This window comes from Pleurodeles waltl, chromosome 12, assembly GCF_031143425.1.
Source record: "Pleurodeles waltl isolate 20211129_DDA chromosome 12, aPleWal1.hap1.20221129, whole genome shotgun sequence".
NCBI classification, from domain to species: Eukaryota; Metazoa; Chordata; class Amphibia; order Caudata; family Salamandridae; genus Pleurodeles; species Pleurodeles waltl.
The window spans coordinates 558,123,627-558,146,404 of record NC_090451.1 but is presented as its reverse complement, the minus strand read 5'-3'; the positions used below and the strand labels follow the sequence as shown (position 1 = coordinate 558,146,404).

Genomic DNA, 22,778 nt, shown 5'->3' with positions numbered 1-22,778 from the left:
AACTGAGTCTCACCCTCCCCTATTTGCTGTCTGGGAGAATTTGTGTGTCTTAGCTTGGGTACCTGTGGTGTGGCATTCGGCAATCCCTTTAAAGATTGTGAAGTGGTCTCAACTTCAGGATTTTCATATCCCACTGCGGCCTCCTGTAGCTATGTCAGTGAATACATACCAAGTACCTTAGGGGAAGTGCACATTGAGTCATAGGAAGGTGGGGCAGCAGATGGGGATGTATTAGGGATATCAGCATTTGAGGTATTCTTAGACTTTCCACAGAACACTCGCCATAAGGATAGGGTGGCTTTTCGTTTCTGCAGTTTAGTTCCTACATATTTGTTCTTAAGGTGTGTAGCAATGTGATCTTATATTTTGTCATCAAATGTTCCTTCCTTTGGCCCGGGATATCCATGCTTCTAAGTAGCCATAACCACTCCTGATAATTTTTCTGTAATTACTTCTGATCACCTGGAAAGGTCTTCTGCCTGGGCTCTAAGGGAGTCTCCATAATCCCCCAGTATGTCTAACAACTTTTGCAATTTAAGTTTTATCTGTCTCCTCAATATTTCTCCTTTAAAAAAGTTTAACTAGTCCTTACAAACAATCTATCCATCAATTTGTCTTTTCAGCCATATGTTAAAGAGTATACATCATAATAACACAATGCAGTATTAAACACATCACTCTGTAGCCACATTTCTATTTACACACATACAAATGCAGTCATCATCATTTAAAAAATATGAACTACTTCTAAATGTTAATCACAATTGTTTTGACTCTAAAAGGTAAATACTGTCAGCAGCAACTGGCTGCTTCCTTCCATGCTCGAGAGAGGATAACCCTCAAACCATGTGTCTCATTAGACCATAGAATGACTTCTGAACATTAGGTCCAGGGCTGTTATTCGAGTGTTCAGATTGTATTTGGATGTAGGTAAAGTTTAACAAAATGGTCCTTTCAGCCTTCCCTCTATGTCAAAATAGTGGAACACCTATTGGAAACCCAACTTCGAATCATCTACATTGACCACTTCCAATTTTTGTATTGGGATAAACACTCTACCAACTATGCAGAGCCTTAACTTGATATTGTGCAACACATGTACACAATCTTACATGTGATATCCTTATATTTACACTACATCTGTGTTTACCATTGCCAGGAAGAAGTCACACAATTCACATAAAACATAGAGCAAAATCTGTATTGTCCTTCCTTTTAAAGACGGCAATCACTGGATCCTACCCACCCCCATAAATAGGCAGAACTTTAAAGAACATGGGTGTCTTCTTAACTCACCAAAGATGCGTAATGATGTGTGTAGCAGAGGTAGGTAGTATTCCGGTGGCAGTTGAGGGCAAAATGGGACTCCTGTGCTAGTTTGTCAAATGTTGGTGGGAAACGCAAGATAAAAAAAGACAACACTCCTCTAGGCAAGGCAAACACAGCTTTTTACTGTCACGGCAGGGAGAGTAGCTATCTCCATACAGTTGAACAGCTGGTCTCAATTTGCTGCTTCACAGGCAGCCACTTATATAGCAACATGAGCAATGCTTATTACAAAAGATCAAATAATATGTTATTTAGCAGTTATTTGTTTGTTACAAAAACATCACATCACTGGTGTCCCTAAACCTCTAACCTATTACTTACACATACTTTATTGCAGTTCTAGCAATGCTTAACAAACTAATTATTTTCTACTTTTGAACGCATGTGCATTTCCCTTCATGTTATCATTCTATCCTAAGACCTTTTATCACATTCTGTGTACCCTTGACTAATTCAGTCTCCTGCTCCTATTCTTCAGTCATGTTTTTAATTTACTAGGACAACAGAATGCGGTGTCCTAAGACCATAAATTCCTTCATGGTTGCAAATACAGATTTTCCTTTAACTAAGACCTTGCTGGACATGCATTCTATTTTCAAATGAACTCTTCACCTCTGGAATCAGCACACATTTTAGGCCTACACTGCTCTTTCACACATATGATTTTATATTGTTGTCTACCTATGTCTGATGTAGTGTAATTTCTTAACATTTCATTTCCTCTCCAACAATCTTGAGTGATGCAATATCCCAACACATGACCCAAACAGTTGAGGATTCAAGCCCTGTAGGTTTGTATTACTGCACAGTCCCACACAGTGTGCATGAAGGTACCTCCCGGTTCTGCACAACGAAGATAAGAGGGAGAGGCAGTCCTTCCCTTCACCCAAAGTTTGTGACGTGTAAAGTACATGCAATGGAGGTATTTTGGCTGTGTGAGCCGCAGCCAGGAAGCAATGGCTGAGCATCTTGAAGACTCCCTAGCTTCTATTTAGTCTTCGTTTGCCAAACCTCCAGCCCCCCCACTTCCAGGCTGTACGCAATGTAGCCGAGGAATCAGGCATATGTTGGATTATAGGGACCCATAAACCTGAGTGATTTTATATGTGCATAGTTCCCCTAAGAGTAGTTTGGTTTCAAGGGGGTTCTATTCAGCGATTGCCTCCAACTCATGGATTTGGGGAGTCAAGTCCTGGCCTAGCTGGAGATAGGGGGAGAACTAGCTATGTTGTAAACAAAACTCATCCTGGAGGGTGGTTTAGGTTTTTAACGTGACACCCTCGAAAACCATCCCCCAGAGTTGAAATACCTATATTATCCCATGTGGACAAGCCCTCCACTGCCGCCACCTGAGATAGCAGACCTGACACCCAGGGTGGGATCTGTGCCACAGGTCTGTTTCCACCCCATCTTTGCTAACGTCCATCCCAACTTTGTAGCACCACCCATGTGGTGGGGGGGTGGGAGCGGAAGCTGCATCCATCCCCTGTATAATGAGTGGTGGATTGGGTTGCTCTGGAGCGCTCACTTATCAGACGGAAAGGCAGGGTTGTCTTGGGTGATGTATAGCCAATCATTGATCATTATAAGATGGGACAGCCGATCATAGGACTCTGTCGGCCGTGGCAATCTCCCCCATCGTATGTGGATTTTAAACATTTAGTAAGGGCTGTGCGAGGGGTACCATGATTCCATAGAAAGCTACGTGACACAGACTGTACTTTCTGGAAAAAGGTGCACGGTAGAGGGAAATGGTAGTTCTGGAGGTGCTAAAGGAACTGAGGAAGGGAAACCATGTTGAATATAGCAGAGTGGCCCTGACGGGATAAGGGAAGGGCCAACCAGGTTTTGACGTGCGTTGCCCGTGTATCAAGAAGTGGCCGGGTATTCATCTCCCATTCCTGGGAAGAATCATGGGTGATATGTACTACTAACTATATATTTGAAGTGATGAGTGGTTATCTGGAAGCCGGAAGCCCATCCCATGTTCTTAGAGTTTGGGGGACCGGGAAGATGTGTGGACTTGGTCATGTTGAATGTAGACACCTGAAGTCTTCCCAAAGATTCGTAGAATGTGTAGCACTCTACAGAGGTCTCAGGCTGATTCAAGAAGATCAGGACCACCCTTCCACCAGAACCAGCTGGGACAATGGACACCTTTGACATGTGGCCTGTCTAATGCAGAAGGATCTGGAGAAGGCATTACCTACTCGTACATGGGCAGTGAGATCGGTTTAGAGGAGTTTGATATATTTGAAACTTGGGCCCAAAGTGTAGCTGGCGAAGGAGTGAAAATAAATACCTCAGATCCACTGAGTCAGATGCCTGCTCAGTATCTGCCAGCGGTATTTCTGCTGGTCCATCAAAGTGGTCAGCCAGGTCAAGCACATTATATACTCTACGGATATTGTGTCTGGTGGCACATCCAGGCATGAAGCCTACCTGATCCCGGTCGACAAAGGAAGGGATAACCCTAGCAAGCAGTTGGCCAGAGCATTGGCCAGGATCTTGCCGTCTTTGTTTATTAAAGAAATTGGGCAATAGGAGGAGCATTGGTCAGGGGTCTCCCTGGTTTGTGAATCACTACAGTCTCTCCCCTCCGGAAGTCAGGAGGAAGTAATTCCATGACCACTGCTTCCTTGAGGGCTGCGTTAAGGGATTCCCCATGTTTGTCCATAAACAGTTTAAAGAATTCATACAGGAACCCACTGGGGCCCAGCGCCTTACCAGATTGCAGATCACCTAGAGCCACTGTTAGCTCCTCAAGAGTCAGGTCTTCGTCGAGCGTTGCTCTTTCAGTCTGCAATAGGGTCTTGAGGGGCTAGTCTGACAGAAGCCACAGGATTTTTGCGTCGGGCAGATTGACGCACAAAGCATTCAGGTCTGTCTAGAAAAGGGCAAATTGATGTGCTATATCATCATTCCCTGAGACCCTGGAGCTCACAAAATCCCAAAAATAGAGCATCCAGGAATATTGGAGCAGAGACAATGGCGTAGCCTACCAGCTTTGTTCCCCAACAGATAGATACCGGACTGCAAGACCAGCCACATTGTCTTGGCCTTATCAAGAAGAAGCTGGATTCAACATGAAGTTTATGTCTGAAGACTTTGGGATCAGGGTTCAACGAGTACCGTGCTTCCAGGCCCTCAACCTGCCTCTCCCGATCTTGGACCATTTGTCGCTTCTTACATTTCTTTGCAGTCAGGTAGCTAACAATCTCCCCCTGCAATGTGGGCTATAGGGCCTCCCATAGAATAGCCGGGGACTGCACAGAAAGGTGATTGTGGGCCAAGTATGTGTCAACCATTCTTCCCATCAGGGAGGTAAGGGCCATATCCTGAAAGAACCATGTAATCAAACGCCAGCGGAATGACAATTCATTGGGCTACACGCAGGGAAAGGGTGATTTTGGAGTGGTCCGTCAGTCCATGGGGAAGGATTTGTGCAGCTAATGCTTTATGGAGGTCAGCTTTCGGGAGGAGAAAATAGTTGAATTGGGAGGAGGTATTATGTGCTCCTGTGTAAAACGTGTAGCTCCTGTCCTCTCGGTGGAACCCTTGCCACACATCGCCTGAGCCCATTTCTTTGAAGAACGGCTACTTTCTTCATCGTTCTTGAACCTACGGAATGCACAGTATTTTTCTCTGTGCAAACCTCAATTTTGTTTGATGATCCTTCACCTTTTCTCTGTCCCATTGCTATAGGACTGGGAGAAGGACATGAGTCCTGCAGCTCTTCATTTACATAGTTGTAGAATCCTGCAACTGTAGTTCATTTGGGGAGATGTGGAGTTGCAGATAGTATGCAATACAGTGTTTTAAGCATGATATCCTTACTCTGCAGCATTCTTAAGTCCTTGTAATGTGAACCCATCCAGAAGTCTCCTTCACTCTGCACTGGAACATCCGAGAAGCCATGACTATCTGGGGACAGCTGTGTGCTCTAGCAGAGACAACTGAAGCAGCCTCCATCTCAGGGGTCAGGCTCACAGTGCAGTTTTGTTCTTCATTCTTAATAACCCATCCTCCTTGTGTAGAGACCTAAACATTTCCTCTACTTTAATAAAATTCGCAACTTCAGTCTTGTTTGCCAGAAAACTGATCCTAGTCCAACTACATGTTAACAAAAGTAAAATTCAGTGATCTGAAATCTTTAATGGCCAATAATTTTGTAAGTATCATTATGATGGTTTCTACTGTTTATAATTGATGTGAGAAATGAGTGCATGTTTTGACAGTTTAATTGCAGTAACTGACCATATTGGTGCTGCAGTTTATAAAAACAAAAGCAGCATTTGACAATAGTTATTTAAATTACAGAGAAACACAGGCAAACATCAGCCTTCATGCAAGAGAATATGGGTGTCATGCTTGTAATGAGGTACTATGCCAAGATGTACTCTTGAATATTGAGGAGAAATCCACAACATACTGTTTTGGCAAGCCAAGGGCCATCTATTATGATTTATGGAAACTGTTTATCTCTAGTATTGCTAAAGCACCACTGTTGCAAAAATGAAAACAGGGACCTAGGAAAGCAGTCTCCTGGACCTAGGCAATCTGGTGTGAACCATTGAAACCTGCATGTTATGAACATTGATCCTCCTTGACGAGTAGATCTCTTTTTGTCTCTCCCTGACAGATGGATGCTTTGAATCGGAGCTGCACTGTGTCTGTGCACTGTGGCAACCATCGTGTGCGGTTGATGGTGATGTTTCCTGTGCAATACCCAAACAACGCTGCACCCTCCTTTCAGTTTGTGAGCCCTACGACCATTACATCATCCATGAAGGCATCACTCTTAAAGGTAGGCATTCATAAAACAATACTTTTCCTGATTGATCTCTCTTGCTTTACTTGTCTTAGTTCATCTGATGCTGTGCCTGACTGAAGCTTGCCTGCCTTCTGTGGTACTGCCTGTACCATTCTATTAAACTTCTCAAGTCCTGTTCTGGAGGTTTGATTCTCACAGTTTGAGACAACCTCATTCTTGGAAAAACAGTATATCATCAAATAAGGTGACACACCAGGATATCATTGTTTTGTTAATGTTATCTTTGGTTTTGGTCTGGACCACAGAAATGTCTCAACGCTATTAATCTTCCATTTCCTCTACCCTCCCTTCTGTCTGTCATCTCCTCGTAGTCTCCCACTCTGCGTCATGCCTCCCAAGGTTATCCAGTTAATTTCTACATATTTCTTGTTTATATCGACGCATTCCAGGGATTACTTTTCCACAGTGTACTTCCATTTGAAACACCCAGCCTTGCGTTGATGCTGCCAAGTATACAATTTCAAATTCACTTAATTGTCGGTGTGAAGGATGAAACACTTTATTGTGATACTAAAAAATTTGACTACTGGCTTAATGAGTTTGAGGTGCTCTCTTTCCATACAATGTATGCTGCCATTCTGCAGGTTCTTGTCCCTAATGTACACAATGGGTTCCTCAGGTATTTTATATGCCTTAACAGTTGATGCCAATATCATGCATGCCTTTACCACCACACATGTAATACAATGTGCACGCGCACATTCTCATTCTCTCTCTCTATAGGAAAAGCATTTTTTTGTTTTGCTAATAACTTTGGCATCATTTGGCGAAACATCACAAAATTTTGAAAACTAGTTTGCCAGTCACTTCAGCTGCTGTCTGGAATGATTAGGGGTGATTCGTCAAGTGGGGGCCAAGAAAAGGGGGAGTACCAAAACGCATTTTCCCCATGTAGTTTCCCATGGAGAATTTTAGACAAAACTACAACCCAAAACACTGAATGAAAGTGCACTAAATTTGGCAGAAAGTTAGCTCTTGGTCCAGAAAGAGTGCAGAGAGCTTTTTGTGATTTGGTGTAAATCCGTTCAGTTATTTTGAAGTTATTAAAGAAAAACTATTCATGTATAACTAGAGACACGAAGGGTCCCCAGATCTGACAGATCTCAAAATGAGATCTGATTGGCTGCCACCACTTCAACAAGGAAGTGGTGGCAGCTATCTTGGCACTCGAACGCGGCCGAGTCCCAAGAAAAAATATAAAATAAACACAAGGGGCATGGTAGGAATACCTGGACCCCCTAGGCATGGTTCTGGGGGGCACTAGAGCGAATTTTGGAACGGATTTCTAGCAATTTTTTTATTTATTAAAAAAAAAGCGTAGTTACCTGCATTTGTTTTTTGTGAAAAGACACATGGGGAAAGTTTATTAAATTATATCATAGGGGAGGGAGGTGCATGTGTCCCCTTCTCCAGGCCGATTACGGCCATGGGGACCCCATCCTGTGGGGCCCAACCAATTTGAAAAACAGGGAGGGGGACTGTATGGCTCCCCTCCCAGGTTGATTTCAGCCCCAGGGGACCCTATTACCCAGGCCCAGGCCCAGCAGCCTTTAAGAACAGGGAGAGGGGCCACACAGACCCTCCTCCCTGTCAGATTTCGAGACTGGCCTTAGCAAAAAATAAAAGGAAGGGGGGGCCCACGTGGCCCTCTTCCCTGGGATGCGTTCGGCCCCAGGGACCCCATCCTCTTCATTAATTGGTGAGGGGGGCCACTCGGCCCCCCTCCTGGAGCCATTAATGGCCCTGGGGGCCCCATCCCCCAGGGCTGGCTCCTCCTGTGTCCTGGAGTGCCTACCCTGGGACATAGCAGTTTCCCTTCCCGCCCCTGGCGCGGATAGGGAAATACATGTTTGCTCTTGCTTGGTGGCAGCAATCACAAAAAATGCTCCTGCTTGCGGGGAGCAGACTTCATCTGTTTCCCCACCTGCACTGCAGTGAGCAGGGTAACAAATGAAAATAAATAAAGAGCAATCCCGATTCCTGGTGAAGACGGGGAGCTAACTGGGTATCCGGGGAGTTGGGGCTCCCCCTGCACCCTCAACAAGAATATGGTTGGTTTCGCTGGGTAGCTCCAGGGCACCCACCGAGTATTGGCCGGGCCCCTAGGGATGGGGTTCACAGAGACAGAATTGACCCAGGAGGAGGGCTTTGTGCCCTCCTTCCCCTATAAAAAGTTGGGGTCCCAGGGGATGGGGTCTCAGGGGCCAAATTGGCCCGGAGAGGGGGGTTGCATGCCCCCCCTCCCCCTTTATAATATAGCCAGTCCGGGAGTTGGGGTTCCCCATGGTCGAAATTGTCCTGGAGAGGGCGTTGTGTTACCCTTCCCCCATAAATCCAGCCATGGGCCCCTGGGGATCGGGTCCCTGGGGACAGAAATGGCCTGGGAAGGGGGGGAGGGCACCTACTCCCTCCCCTAAAAAAAAAAAAAGAAAGTGGCGGGACCTGGTGGATGGGTGCGTCTCTCCCTCCCGAGTTGGTTGCCTTTGGAGGGGTTGCCCACAGACCCTGGCTGCAGGCCATGCGCTACGTCAGTTGTATTAAAGTATGGTAATTAAATATTACTGCACGTAAAAAAACAACAAAAAAAAACTAGAAATTCACTGGAAAAAAAACAAAGGTTGTTACAGGGATGTTATAGTTTGGAAATACTAATTTTTTTAAAAACTGTAGAAAGTCACTAAAAAAAAAAAGCTACAGAGATGTTATATTTAGGAAACATAATTAAACAAAAAACCTTAGAAATTCACTAAGAAAACAAAAAAACAAAGGTTACAGGGACATTATAGTTAAGTTCAGATTTTACACACCCAAAATCAGTGAAATTAAGCAGTTATAGTAAGACTTATCTCAATAAACTTTATCTTGTGCTGTAAGGTAACCAATACTTGTGCCCTGGCCATGCACTTCTAATTATCCCACATCAGTGATGACATCTTTAGTACATAATTGATAATATCACTATAACATTTAAAATAAAATTATTGATGAGAAAACTGTGCTTGGCAGAGGCGCGAGTTATACAAGTTTGAAAAAGAGAAAAAAATGGAAAATATAGGGCGAGGATCCATTGAGGTTGGACATCTGCAGATAGTTGATTGACTGTGGGGTTGTATTCAGGGCATGCCCATAGTTCTGGCTGTAGGAAAGTAGCATCTTTATGGCATAGTTGCCCCCACTTTTGTGTCTGGTATCAGTATGTTTAGACTGCGGGAAACTGGGATTCTGTTAACCTGGACCCCAGTGTCAGTGCTCTCTCCCCTAAATTGATTTGATAAGTAACTTATACATCCAACAATTGGCATACTTGTGCACCTATGTAAGCCCCTAGTATATGGTACTCAGGGTATTGGTATTCCTTGTTGCATGCAGGAAGTGCACATCCTAAACATCAAATAAACTCAATCCCGTATGGGGAGTTAATACGCGCAAGACGAAACTGTAGTAAGGATGAAGATTTTCAACGTTGCACTGAGGATATGAGTAGACGGTTTGTACAACGGGGGTATGACATATCAGTTATCAAGAAAACCTGTAAAAAGGTTATGCGAGTGGACAGGAAGGATACTCTTACTTATATTCCCAAAACCGAAAGGGCTATGATAAGATGTGTGGTGGATTATACACAAGCGTCTAGTGATTTACTTAAATGTATATATAAGCATTGGCATATATTGAGGGCGGATAAGAATTTACATAAATACATCTCTGATCGTCCATGTTTTACGTATCGTAGGGGCAAAAGTTTGTAAAATATACCATGTCCTAGCTATCCTAAGACTGTATATCCTAGAGATTGGTTAACAATGAGGAATAAAGGCTTCTTTAAATGTGGGTACTGTGGTATTGTAAGTGGGCAAAAAACGGAATTTGCTCATTTACTAACGGTATTGGGGAGGAATTTCGGATTCAAACATATATCAATTGTAATAGTAAATGTGGTTTATGCGATGGTTTGTAATTGTGATCGAATATATGTTGGGAGTACTATTAGAGCTTTGAAATTGAGAATCAGTAAACACTATAGGGCGGTGAGACAAGGTGATGTCAGGTACCCAATCGCTTTACACATTCAACAATGTGCAGCGCAGGGCCATATCAAGAACTTTCATTTTTTTGGCCTTGAACACATACGTTTGGACCCTCGAGGAGGTAATAGGGAATTGCGCCTCAGGAAACGAGAATGTGTTTGAATATTGAGACTAAAAACTGTTAAGGAGGGTTTAAATACCAATCATGAATTGGAGTTCTTTTTGGGTGATTCATTTTTAATTTATTTAATATATATATATGTCGTCCGGGAGCTGACTGAATTTATGTTACAGAGATTTCAATTGCTTTTGTTATTCGATGAGATACTTATGTTATTGTTAATATACAGTTTATATTGATTATATAGTTAGGAGAGATTGTTACGCGTGCTGTCTCTATGGAGAATGGTCACTTACCTTTAACATTGTGGTATACAACTATGGGTTGGATTTGTCTCCCGCAATTTTTTGTTGGAAGTTTACTTAATTTATTTGGGTCTACAACTACAAATTTATTTCGTGGGGAGAGTGGTTCATGGTTCATGGTTCTTTTGTGCTTCTCTCACATTATATATTGTTTCTGAAGAAACCTTTTTCTTCAGTTATTGTTATTATTTTACTAATCTATTGTTACTAATTTGTCAGCTTAATTCTGTTTATTTTATTCTAGACAATTACATATGCCTCTGGGTGGTGAATATTGAACATTAATAATGATGGATATTTATTATCAATAGCTAGTTTTGTTGCATTTATTTAGGTTTATAATAAAGTACTTGTTTCCCTTAGATTATCTTATATGGGTTTGGATGTATTTTTTATAATTCAGATATGGTTACCATCTTAAGTTTTACTTTGACCATTTTGTCTGGTCTAATTTGTTTTATGTAGTTTAGATAACTATATACGCTTCGAGATGGTCAAATGGGGACTTCAATAATGGTGAATATTGAGCATCATTAGTCAGTTTTCGTATTCTGTTCCTCGTATGTAGTGAAACTACAATAATGGCGGACACCTTTCACTGAGGTAGACCGCTTTCTAGTTTGCTGTTTCCTCACGTATAAACGGTTGACGTGGGAGGTGAGTGCGGTTTAATGGTTTTAGCAGCGCACACGTTGTTATTAAGTTTGGTTATGATGTATTTATCAGTTTTTGGGGGTAAGTGAGTTATTACACTTTGTTTGAGTTTCGAATATTACGCGAGCATTTGTTTCCGATGAAGCGCCTTAGGAAGTCCTAATTACTGTTTATTACTTTACTTGTCTTTTTTATATGATTTGGATATGAGTTACAGTCTCATTATTAGTTTAACGAATGGTCGTAGTGAATGTCGAGCCATTGATAGGGGTCTTGTTTGACATTTTGTGCTAATTTTCTTTTGGTACAATGGTAAATGTTTTAGATATCTGGCCTCAATTTATGCAATTTATTTGAGTGTATTAATACTTTTTTGATGTTTATTTCCCTGGATTGTGGTAGTTTGCATTCATTTGAAACTTTGATATGGTCTTTAGGTCATTACTGGACTTCCAATAACGTTATACCAGATACTCTGTGCGAGAGATCGCTGAATTGATTCTTTTGAAAATGTTGGCAATAAGGGATTTTTTCCGAATTGATTCAATCAATGGAGGCGAGTTCAAAAAGTTTGGAAATTTGTTTGTATCTGGTTTAACTTAACACAAAAAGATTGGTAGCATTTTGGTGTAGGGGGTGCCATTGTTTCACAGATTGAGCACATGAACATTTTTCTGGATTATTGGTTGTTTGTCTGTAAATATCACTTGGTATTACTAATGGTTGTATCACCCACCATTTTCTCTTCAGATTTTTCTTGACATTTTCCTCTCACTTTTTTTCACCATACTAGTGGATCGTGAGCACTACTATGTGAGCACTGGGAATTCTTATTGTACATCTTATATTCATGCAGTATCTGTTGTTTGATATTACATAGGTAATTTTATTTATTATTTGCAGCCTTGATGAAGTCAATGCGATGATTGGTCGCGTGACGAAACAGGCATTGGCTGCCTTGGATGTGTTTGAAGAAGGAAGCTACATTAAACACACAATAACTTTTCACCTATGGATCTGTGGACTTCAATCATTTAATATATATGTGTGCCTTGGACATTATTCTATTAGTACACCAGGGGTACCCCATGGGCTGCAGCATGTATTGTGCAACCCATTGGGGCCCATGCAAACCGTGACTACAAGTCTGCCATTGCAGCCTGTATGAAATGGTGCATGCACCCCAGATATAGGGTTTGCCTTATGTCATGGTCATTGCGCTCTAACCCTATAAGTCACCCCTAAGATAGGCCCTTTAGCCCAAGGGCTTGGTGCATGGTTCTAAGTGTGAGGGCACCCCTCCATGAGAGGGGTGCCCCTACAAACCCCAGACTCAATTTTCTGGTGAAGTGTGGTGAAGCCATCTTAAGGTATGTAGTGGACACTGGTCAGCACAAGATGTGCAACTACATAATGGCTTTACATGTTGGAATCATGCACCTACATCGATTCCAGTGTTAGTTGCATGATCCCATTTACTCAGGGGATTTTCTCGGGGACCCCCATATTTGCCTGCCAGCCGGTTTTGCTGCCGACCACAGACACTGTTCTGCCCTCCTGCTGCTGAGCTGAGCTCGGGCAGGAGAAGGCAGAGCAAAGGAGTTCCTGTAAACCCCTCATTTAGAAACTGGTGTCACTGGGCTGTGGTGAGGGTGCCTCTGAGCACCACCAGACTGCTTTGAAGGGCACATTTGGTGCCCTCCTTGCATATACCAGTTTGCTCCAGTGCAGGAACCTCCAGCTCCGACTCTGGTGCGAAACCACACAAAGGACAGGAGAGTGACCACCCCCGTCCAGCTCCTCCCCTAGGGACGTGCACAGAGCTCTACCAGTTGGCCACTTGATTCTGCCATCTTGGAAATAAAATGAGTAGAGGCCCCTGGGAGCATCTGATTGGTTAGTCCAGCTGGGTGACGCCCTTTAACCTCCCCCCGATAGGTGGGTCCCTGCAGAAAGTGTCCAACCCCCTTACTTGGTCACTTAAGGGCTTCCCAGAGGGTGGGACCTTAGATTTGTTTGCAAGACTTCAGGAACTGCCTACAAGTCTCCTCTGCACAGGAAGTCTGCAACCTAGACACCAGAGCTGCTGCTGTTCGTCGCTGGAACTAAGAGTAAGACTGTTACCAGTAGGAGGGCTCCTGCAACTTTGTTTCCAAGATCTGCTAAGACTTCTGCAACCCCTGTGCATCCTCCATTGTCACAGGGACTCTGCCTGCACTTGGGAAAGCAAGAAGGAATCTCCCGTGGAGTGAAGGAGTCACTCCCCTGCATCAGCAGGCATCTCAACGGCAGCTGCCGATTTGTGGATCCTGCTGTCCTACAGACTCTTCAAGGCTCTACAACACAGGTGGTGGTTCTGTGTCCCTCCAGAGGTCTGACCTATCTTTCTTGCAACTGGGAAGTCTGTGATCCCTTGCTGAAGCTGCTTGGCTGGAACCCCTATGAACCACCAAAAAGCACCGGCCTCCAGCACTATACAGCTCAAAGAACAACATATTTTCTGTAACTCCTGCGATGTGTGCATTTCTCTTTACTGTGCTGCTGTTGCTTCCCTGCGACTCCCGTTCAACAGAAAAGCATCTCAGAGAAGGGTGGTGTAGGAAAGTACCATCTTGCCTGGCATGTTACCCCCATTTTCACTGCATTTATGTTTGTTTTAGCCCTTGTGTCACTGGGATCCTGCTAGGCTGGACCTCACTGCTCATAGTGTGTACCCTGTATGTGTTCCCTAAGTGGTGCCTAACTGTATCACTGAGGCTCTGCTAACCAGAACCTCAGTGTTTATGCTCTCTCTGCTTTCTAAATTTGTCACTGCAGGCTAGTGGCTAAATTTATCAATTCTCATTGGCACACTGGTACACCCATATAATTCCCTTGTATATGGTACTGAGGTACCCCAGGGTATTGGGGTGCCAGGAGATCCCTATGGGCTGCAGCATTTCTTCTGCCACCCATAGGGAGCTCAGGCAATCCCTACACAGGCCTGCCACTGCAGCCTGAGTGAAATAACGTCCACGTTATTTCAGAGCCATTTTTCACTGCACATAAGTAACTTATAAGTCACTTATATGTCTAACACTCACTTGGTGAAGGTTGGGTGCCAAGTTACTTAGTGTGTGGGCACCCTGGCACTAGCCAAGGTGCCCCCACATCGTTCAGGGCAAATTCCCCGGACTTTGTGAGTGCGGGGACACCATTACACACGTGCACTATACATAGGTCACTACCTATGTATAGCATCACAATGGTACCTCCGAACATGGCCATGTAACATGTCTAAGATCATGGAATTATCACCCCAATACCATTCTGGTGTTGGGGAGACAATTCCATGATCCCCCGGGTCTCTAGCACAGAACCCGGGTACTGCCAAACTGCCTTTCCGGGGTTTCCACTGCAGCTGCTGCCAACCCCCCTGACAGGTTTCTGCCCTCCTGGGGTCTGGGCAGCCCTGGCCCAGGAAGGCAGAACAAAGGATTTCCTCTGAGAGAGGGTGTTACACCCTCTCCCTTTGGAAATAGGTGTGAAGGGCTGGGGAGGAGTAGCCTCCCCCAGCCTATGGAAATGCTTTGATGGGCACAGATGGTGCCCATCTCTGCATAAGCCAGTCTACACCTGTTCAGGGATCTCCCAGCCCTGCTCTTGCGCGAAACTGGACAAAGGAGAGGGTAGTGACCACTCCCCTGACCAGTACCTCCCAGGGGAGGTGCCCAGAGCTCCTCCAGTGTGTCCCAGATGTCTGCCATCTTGGAAACAGAGGTTTTGGGGGCGCACTGGACTGCTCTGACTGGCCAGTGCCAGCAGGTGACATCAGAGACCCCCCTCTGATAGGATCTTACCTTTCTTGGTAGCCAAACCTCCTTTTCTGGCTATTTAGGGTCTCTCATCTTGGGTATTCTTCAGATAACGAATGCAAGAGCTCACCAGAGTTCCTCTGCACTTCCCTCTTTAACTTCTGCTAAGGATCGACCACTGACTGCTCCAGGACGCCTGCAAAACCGCAACAAAGTAGCAAGACGACTACCAGCAACATTGTAGCGCCTAATCCTGCCTGCTTTCCTGACTGCTTCCTGGTGGTGCATGCTCTGAGGGCTGTCTGCCTTCACCCTTGACTGGAAATCCCAAAGAAATCTCCAGTGGGTTGACGGAGTCTTCCCCCTGCTAACGCAGGCACCAAACTTCTGCATCACCAGTCCTCTGAGTCCCTTCTCATCTCGGCGAGCGTGGTCCCTGGAACACAGAAGCTATATCCAAGTGACCCCCACATTCCAGTAATCCTTCAGTCCAAGTTTGGTGGAGGTAAGTCCTTGCCTCCCCACGCTAAACTGCAAACCTGTGTACTGCGTGATTTGCAGCTGCTCTGGCTTCTGTGCACTTCTCCAAGGAATCCTTTGTGCACAGCCTAGCCTGGGCCCCCAGCACTCAATTCAATTCAATTCAATTCAAAGAAGCTTTATTGCGGCTACAAGAGCCAAAAAAGCGCGAGCAGTAATAAATACAAGTAAATGCACGTAATAAAATAAAATTGCAGGTAAATATGGTGATAAAAGGGAGTAAAACATAAATAAAAATTAAAATGGAATAAAAATGAGATAGAATAAAATGGAATAAAATTAGATGAAATGAAATGAAATGAAATGCACTGTGCAGGATGTTGGGACATTCTTATTTGGAGTCTTTGTCCAGGAGAGTTTTCCCTCTAATAAGCCAACTAGCTCCGAGGAATTTGGCGATAGCGATCACTAGCGTTGGCCTGGTGTCTGATCTAAGGATTCGCAGAGCTAGCGCAGAGCAGCGTGCTCCCAGTAGTCTGCATGCCGGGGCCAGCCATTTCCTACGGGGGGCAGTATACGCGGGGCATGCAAAAAGGAGGTGAGGGAGATTCTCGACGGGGGCTTTGCAAGCAGGGCATGCGGTGGATTCGTTGTGTGACCAGCTGCTGGTGAAAAGTCTTAATGGGAGTGTTCCAATGCGGAGCTGGAAGTACAGTTTCCTTTCCCTTGGGACCGTGATTAGGTCCCAAAAAGATTCGTACTTGCATGACTCTTTTAGGTTGGCAAAGTCACAAGATAATGTAGTGTGGAGTGCAGCCCGAGTGTCTTCGTTGTTGGCCATTTGCCAGTAAAGTTTCTTTAGTTCGCTTTTCGAGGGAAAGACTGACGTGGCTGGTGAGTTCCAGAGATCATCGAGCCCGATAGAGTGAAGCAAATCCTTGATGGATCGTAGCCAGGGGATTCTGTGCAGGTGGTCGGCTTTTAGGATGACCTGTAGAGCTTCGGTGAAGATGTCAAGTTCCGGAGTGGTCCAGAGACGCCGCCAGTACAGCAGAGGTCGCAGGCGGGCTTTGTGACCAATGCGTTTGATGCCGAGGTCCTTGAAAAGAGGGAACAGTGGGGTGCTTAGCGGAAGGGACACAAGGTTTCTTAAGAAGTTGTTTTCAGCGATGGTTAGGTCTTGGGTTTTGGTATAACCCCAAAGTTCAGCCCCGTAGAGCGCTGAGGAAACTGCCTGGGCTTCGTATAACTGTAATGCTGGGCGAATTGGTTTTGTGTGTGAGAGGTGGACATTTTTTAGTAGAGCCCCAGTTGTTTGTCTTAATTTAAGGGCTTGTTTTCCTATGTGTGGCTTCCAGGACATGTTGTCAGTGAGTGTTATGCCCAGGTAGCTGAAAATGCCCACCTTCTCGATTGAGGAGCCCTCTAAAGTAAATTTCCCTTTGAAGGATCTGTGGGGATTAAGGGTCATTAGTTTGGTTTTCGTTGCGTTGATTTCGAGTCCCTGGGATGAACAGAAATGCTCGAAGCACGCAAGGAGTTTCCTTAGACCACTAGGGGTCTTAGATATCAAAAGAGTGTCATCGGCAAAGAGTAAGACTGGGATTTTTTGTGTGCCAAGTGAAGGTGCGTCAGCCTGCAGTCTGAGGAGGGAGGGGACAATTTCGTTGATGTACAGGGAAAAGAGGGTCGGGGCAAGTACGCAACCTTGCCGCACACCCCTAGAGACGTGGATTCTATCGGTAAGTTGGCCCTTGTTGCCCCACCTGACTTGTGCGTAGTTGTCCTCGTGGAGTCGTATCAAAATGGCAAGGATGTGTTCCGGGATTCCCATCCGAGAGAGAGTGACCCACAGTTTGTTGCGAGGTACTAGGTCAAAGGCAGATTTGAGGTCCACGAAAGCTACATAAAGGCTGCCTTTATCAATGAACACTGTTTTCCAATATAATAATAGGAATCTGAGGGCTTGATCAGTGGTGGAAATCTTCTTTCGGAAACCGGCTTGGAGGGGGCTAAGGATATCGTGGTCAATTATCCATTCTTCTATCTTCCCTAGGAGGCAGTGGCAGAAGACTTTTTGGACACAGTCAATTAGACTAATGGGTCTATAGTTACAGGGAAGAGATCTGTCGCCCTTTTTAAAGATTGGAATAACAATGGCCGCTTTCCAAGAGTCGGGAATTGGCGCCCCAGATGCTATTGCGTTAGCTATAATGGTGAGATATCTTGACCAGGATGCTAGGTCTGTTGAGAATAGGTCTGCTGGGACGCAGTCTGAACCAGGGGCCCTGCCGCGTTTTAGAGTGCTTAGAGAATAAGTTATATCACTTTGGGAGAACAACAGGGGTGCTGCGGTGGTTGGTGCTAATGAGTGAAGTAGGAGGGGACCCGTACAAACAGAGGTGGGGCTATCATGATCAGGGGAGTACAGACTACTAAAGTGGGCTATCCAGTCTCTTGGGGCAATATTGGTTGTGATGTCCAAACCACTGGTTTCTGGGCCTCGCGCTGCCAGGGACCAGAACAGACTATAATTTCTCTCGCGCACAGCGTCGCTGAGTGCTGTCAACCATTTGCTATCTTGATCACGCTTGGCTATGCATATTGCAGATTTATAGGACTTCCTAGCTACGCGGATGGCGATGGGGTCCTTGGATTTAATGGCTTGAACTAAGCGCTTGTTTAAGGACCGGCACGTTTTGTTGAACCAGCGGTGCCTGGCTTTGGGTCGTTTGTCGTCGTGGGCTGGGGAAGCTGAGAAGTGGTCCGCGATATCCCTAAAGCAGGAGGTGTGGATTGAGCTAATTTCCTGATGGGGTGTTGCAGAACCCGCCTCTAGGTCCCTTAGTGTGGATTTTAGGGTGTTGTTGGCAGCATTGATGAGTGCGGGCCGGGCCACAATATTGACCCATTTTAGGTGTCTTTTGTTGTTGGCCAGGTTAATACCCTCGGGTGCTACTGCTGCGGGGTTAGACGTGGCTGGGAGGTTAACTAGGGCTAATGTGTGGACAGAGAGAGGGTTGTGATCACTTTCGGTCCTTTCGATGATTGTCATATCGATGACTAGAGGCCATAATCTTATATCGAATAGGCAATAATCGATTCTGCTGGTGTGGTTCGTTTTGTTGTATGTGTGACTACCGTTGGTGTCTGAATTAGTTCTGCCATTTAGCGCCCTGAGTCCAAACTCCATGGTCAATGATTTAACCTGAATGGCAACCGACGTCCACCTTTTGATGGGTGGAATTGACAGGGCGGGGATAGACCAGGCTTGATCTTCCTCGCGGGTGGACCTGTGATCGTCCCAGTCAAGGGGTTCGAATGTGACGTTGAAGTCCCCAGCCACAATGGTTTTATGATGGCGGGGATAATTTTGTAAGAGGGCTACGAGGGCGCTGAGGGTTTTGGAGACTTGACCCCCCTGACCCCTCGAGCGTAGATATTAAAGATGTTCACCACAGAGTCAGGCCCAAAGGATAGACGAAGGCCTAACAGGTCGGGAGAGGCAGTAGGTAGCTGTGATATATGGCAGCTAAGCGATGTTTTGATCCAGATGGTCAGACCCCCTGAGGGCCTGCCTCTCGTGCTGGCCACAGCGGGGATGTGGAAATTTGAGTAGCCTGTTCGGAAGAGTGGGTCGAGTGACCATGTTTCCTGTAGGAGACATATGTCATGTTCGTCAATAAATGAGGAGAAGGATGGAAGGGGAAGAATAGATTTCAGACCTGCCACGTTCCATGAGACAAGTCGTACCCCAGATTGTGACTGAGTTGTCCTGCCTAAATGCCCGGGGTTTGTGAAGTTGGCTGTCGGGGGTTGGTTTGGCAGATGTGGCTGAGGGAGCAGAGATGGGTTGATACCAATGTTTGCCCGTGAGGCTTGTGGTGGTTGGTGATGTTCCTCTGTTGGAACAGGCCTGGTCCTGATCAAGGAGATGCTTGCCGGCCTAGACAGCAGCTCTAAGTTTGGTGGGCAATGTGCCTGCAAGATGGGTGGAGCATCGTTGTCATGATTGCTCGGTGAGCCGGAAATGGTCGCCGTGTCATGGGTAGGGGGGTGAATACATGGACAGACAGTGGTGGGGTAAAAGGAGGATCTGGGGGTGATAGATGTTGGAAGGTTGCAAGGTTTGCCCCCAGCACTCATCCTGCCGTGCTCAACCCTCTGAGTTGGACTCCAATGTCGTGGGACCCTCCTTTGTGACTCTGAGTGGACTCCCGTTCACAAATCTTCTAAGTGCCTGCTCCGCTACTTCTGCTGCCTGCTTCTGTGAGGGCTCTTTGGGGTGCTGAGCGCCCCCTCTGTCTCCTCCTCCAAGGGGCGACATCCTGGTCCTTCCTGGTCCCCAGCAGCACCCAAAACCTCTACCGCGACCCTTGCAGTTAGAAAGGCTTGTTTGCTGTATTTCTGCATGGAAACACTTCTGCAACCTCCAGCACGCCGTGGGACATCTTCCATTCAAAGGAGAAGTTCCTAGCCCTTTTCGTTGTCGCAGAATCCTTGGCTTCTTCCACCCAGAGCCAGCCTTCTTGCACCTTCATCCGGGATTTTTTTTGTGGCTCCTGTCCCCCCTGGACACTATCGCGACTCTTGGACTTGGTACCCTTGCCTTGCAGGTCCTCAGGTCCAGGAATCCATCTTCAGTGTTTTTCTGGTGTTTGTGGTTCTTGCAGAATCTCTCTATCACGACTATTGTGTCCTATCGGGGTAGTAGGGGTACTTTACTCCTACTTTTCAGGGTCTTGGGTTGGGGTATCTTGGACACCCTGACTGTTTTCTTACAGTCCTAGTAACCCTCTACAAGCTCCCATAGGTCTGGGGTCCATTCGTGATTCGCATTCCACTTTTGGAGTATATGGTTTGTGTTGCCCCAAGACCTATGTTCACCTATTGCATCCTATTGTAATTCTACACTGTTTGCATTACTTTTCTTACTATTACTTACCTGTTTTGGGTTTATGTACATATGACTTGTGTATATTACTTACGTTTTAACTGAGGGTACTCACTGAGATACTTGTGGCATATTGTCATAAAAATAAAGTACCTTCATTTTTAGTAACTCTGAGTATTGTGTTTTCTTATGATATTGTGCTATATGATATAAGTGGTATAGTAGGAGCTTTGCATGTCTCCTAGTTCAGCCTAAGCTGCTTTGCCATAGCTAACTTCTATCAGCCTAATCTGCTAGAAACACCTCTATTCTACTAATAAGGGATAACTGGACCTGGCACACGGTGTAAGTACCACAAGGTACCCACTATAAGCCAGGCCAGCCTCCTACAGGTGGGCATTGCCCTCCTGTACCACCTGGGCACCTCCGGGTTATCTGGACTCTGTCCCCTCTTTCCTTATGCCCTCTTCTTCAGGATTCCATGCCTGGGTTCCACCGACCTGGTCCACGGGTCACAACAGGAGCTAGACAACAGAGGTCCACATTGACTTCGATAGGAGGTTCTGACACAACTTCACCCCTATGCACATGGCACCCTGGTGTAGATACTCCACTGTTCTGGACATCCTCACTATTTAACCTTCCTTGTCCCAATGGGTTTCCTCTGGGTCCTCCGGGAAGGGTCCTAAAACGTGAAAACTCCAACCGCGACTTCCCCATGTTATCCTAAGGACACTGACCTGGGATTACAACTCTGCAAACGGGCGACTGGGGAATCCTACTTATTTATCTTTGGGGTTTAACTACTTCCCCAGTCCTAAGGATCCCTGGGTGGTAGTGTGGGCTTGGAGTGATTTTCAGCTTCCATTTTTTTAGTATATGGTTTGGCCTCCCCAATAGGGGCCAATGTTATTTTATGCCTTTACTTGCCTGTTGCTAAGTAGATTTTTGTATGTTCATATCTCGGGTTAGGATATATACCAAAGTTAGTTCTAGAGTGTGTGTTACAATAAATATAATATATATTTTTTTAACACTTGTGAGGTTCTTTCCTGTGTGAACATCACTGACTGACCTATGTGGTATTTGCCACCACTTTACACTCTCTTGGATATATATTAGCTGCTCTCCACAGCTACCCTTTTGAGATCTATGGCTATCTAGAACCTCCTGCACTATCACTAAGGGTTGCCTGGACTCAGTACAGGGTGCCTCACCTGTAGGTGTGCACCATATAAAGAGCCAGCCTCCTACACTGCCCCTGCCACCAACCCCACACTGAGTTTGGCCAAAGAGTGCACATGGGTGGCTATTAATTACCTGTGGCTCTTAGGCTCGGGGCCAGATCACAGACCAGGCCCTGCATCCAATCCTATACTGTGGCGATTTAAAAGTATGCTGTTGGGTGAATATGATCCAAACCCCCTGGATTAGGTAATCACGGAGAGAACCAAAGGTTAAAGTGACCTCATAGTTCGATATGGTAATAAGATCTTACTTTACGTTTAAAAGAAAAAAAAAGTCTTAGAAATTCACTTAAAAAAAATAAAGGTTAAAACGATGTTATAATTAGTAATAAGTGGTTCGACAAGAGATGTAGAGAGGCCAAAAGCACCTTGATCGAGGCGTTAAGATCAAAAGATAGAGAAGAAATTGTCAACGGAAGACAAAATTATGTCTCCACATGCATGTTGTGTAAAACTGAACATGAAGAGGTGCTATGGAGGGAATTGGCTGAGGCCCAAGGGCCCCTGATCCCAAACGTTTCTGGCTCTTGGTTGCCCGTAGCGATCAAAAACAAGTTTTCAAGCCAGAGTGCTATATTGCCCCTGAAGTTTGGCTCTCCCACTTCAGGGAATTATATAGCTCTCCATCTGATTGTGATTTCACAATCCTTGGAGAGACGATATCTTCACAGCTGCCAGTGACTATTCTGCCACCCTTTTCACTAAAAGAAACTGAGCTTGCCATCATTGCCCAAAAATCAGGGAAGGCCCCAGGGCCAGATGGCATTCCTTCGGACATGTACAAAGCAGATTTGAACAACTGGAGTCCGTACGTAAACAGGATCTTGAATGCTGTTTTGGTAAACAGATTTTATCCCGATTCATGGAAGGAGGCAATTATTGTGCCTGTACATAATAAAGGGGAGAAGGGCATACCAGGGTATTACAGACCCATCAGCCTCTTAGATAACCTACAAAAAATATTTTGTTACCAGTTACTAAGTAGGCTGAAAAAATGGATAGTGGATAATCAAGCACTTAGCCATCTCCAGGCGGGGTTTAGAGACAAAGTTAGTACAATCGACCAGGTCTTTCGCTTCATTTCCATCAAAT

General features: G+C 45.4%; 1 protein-coding gene across 3 annotated transcripts in view; it reads left to right on the top strand.

The window, feature by feature from the left end:
- The window catches only part of WDR59 (WD repeat domain 59), an 813,082-nt gene that overhangs the window by 318,916 nt on the left and 471,388 nt on the right, over window positions 1-22,778 (top strand). For all 3 annotated transcript variants that reach the window (XR_011199955.1, XM_069217643.1, XM_069217642.1), the window contains exon 14: window positions 5,972-6,136. Coding sequence is in view for 2 of the 3 variants with exons in the window: in XM_069217643.1 (XP_069073744.1) it covers window positions 5,972-6,136 (165 nt within the window). In the remaining variant the exon portion in view is untranslated. The remainder of the gene's footprint in view (window positions 1-5,971; window positions 6,137-22,778) is intronic.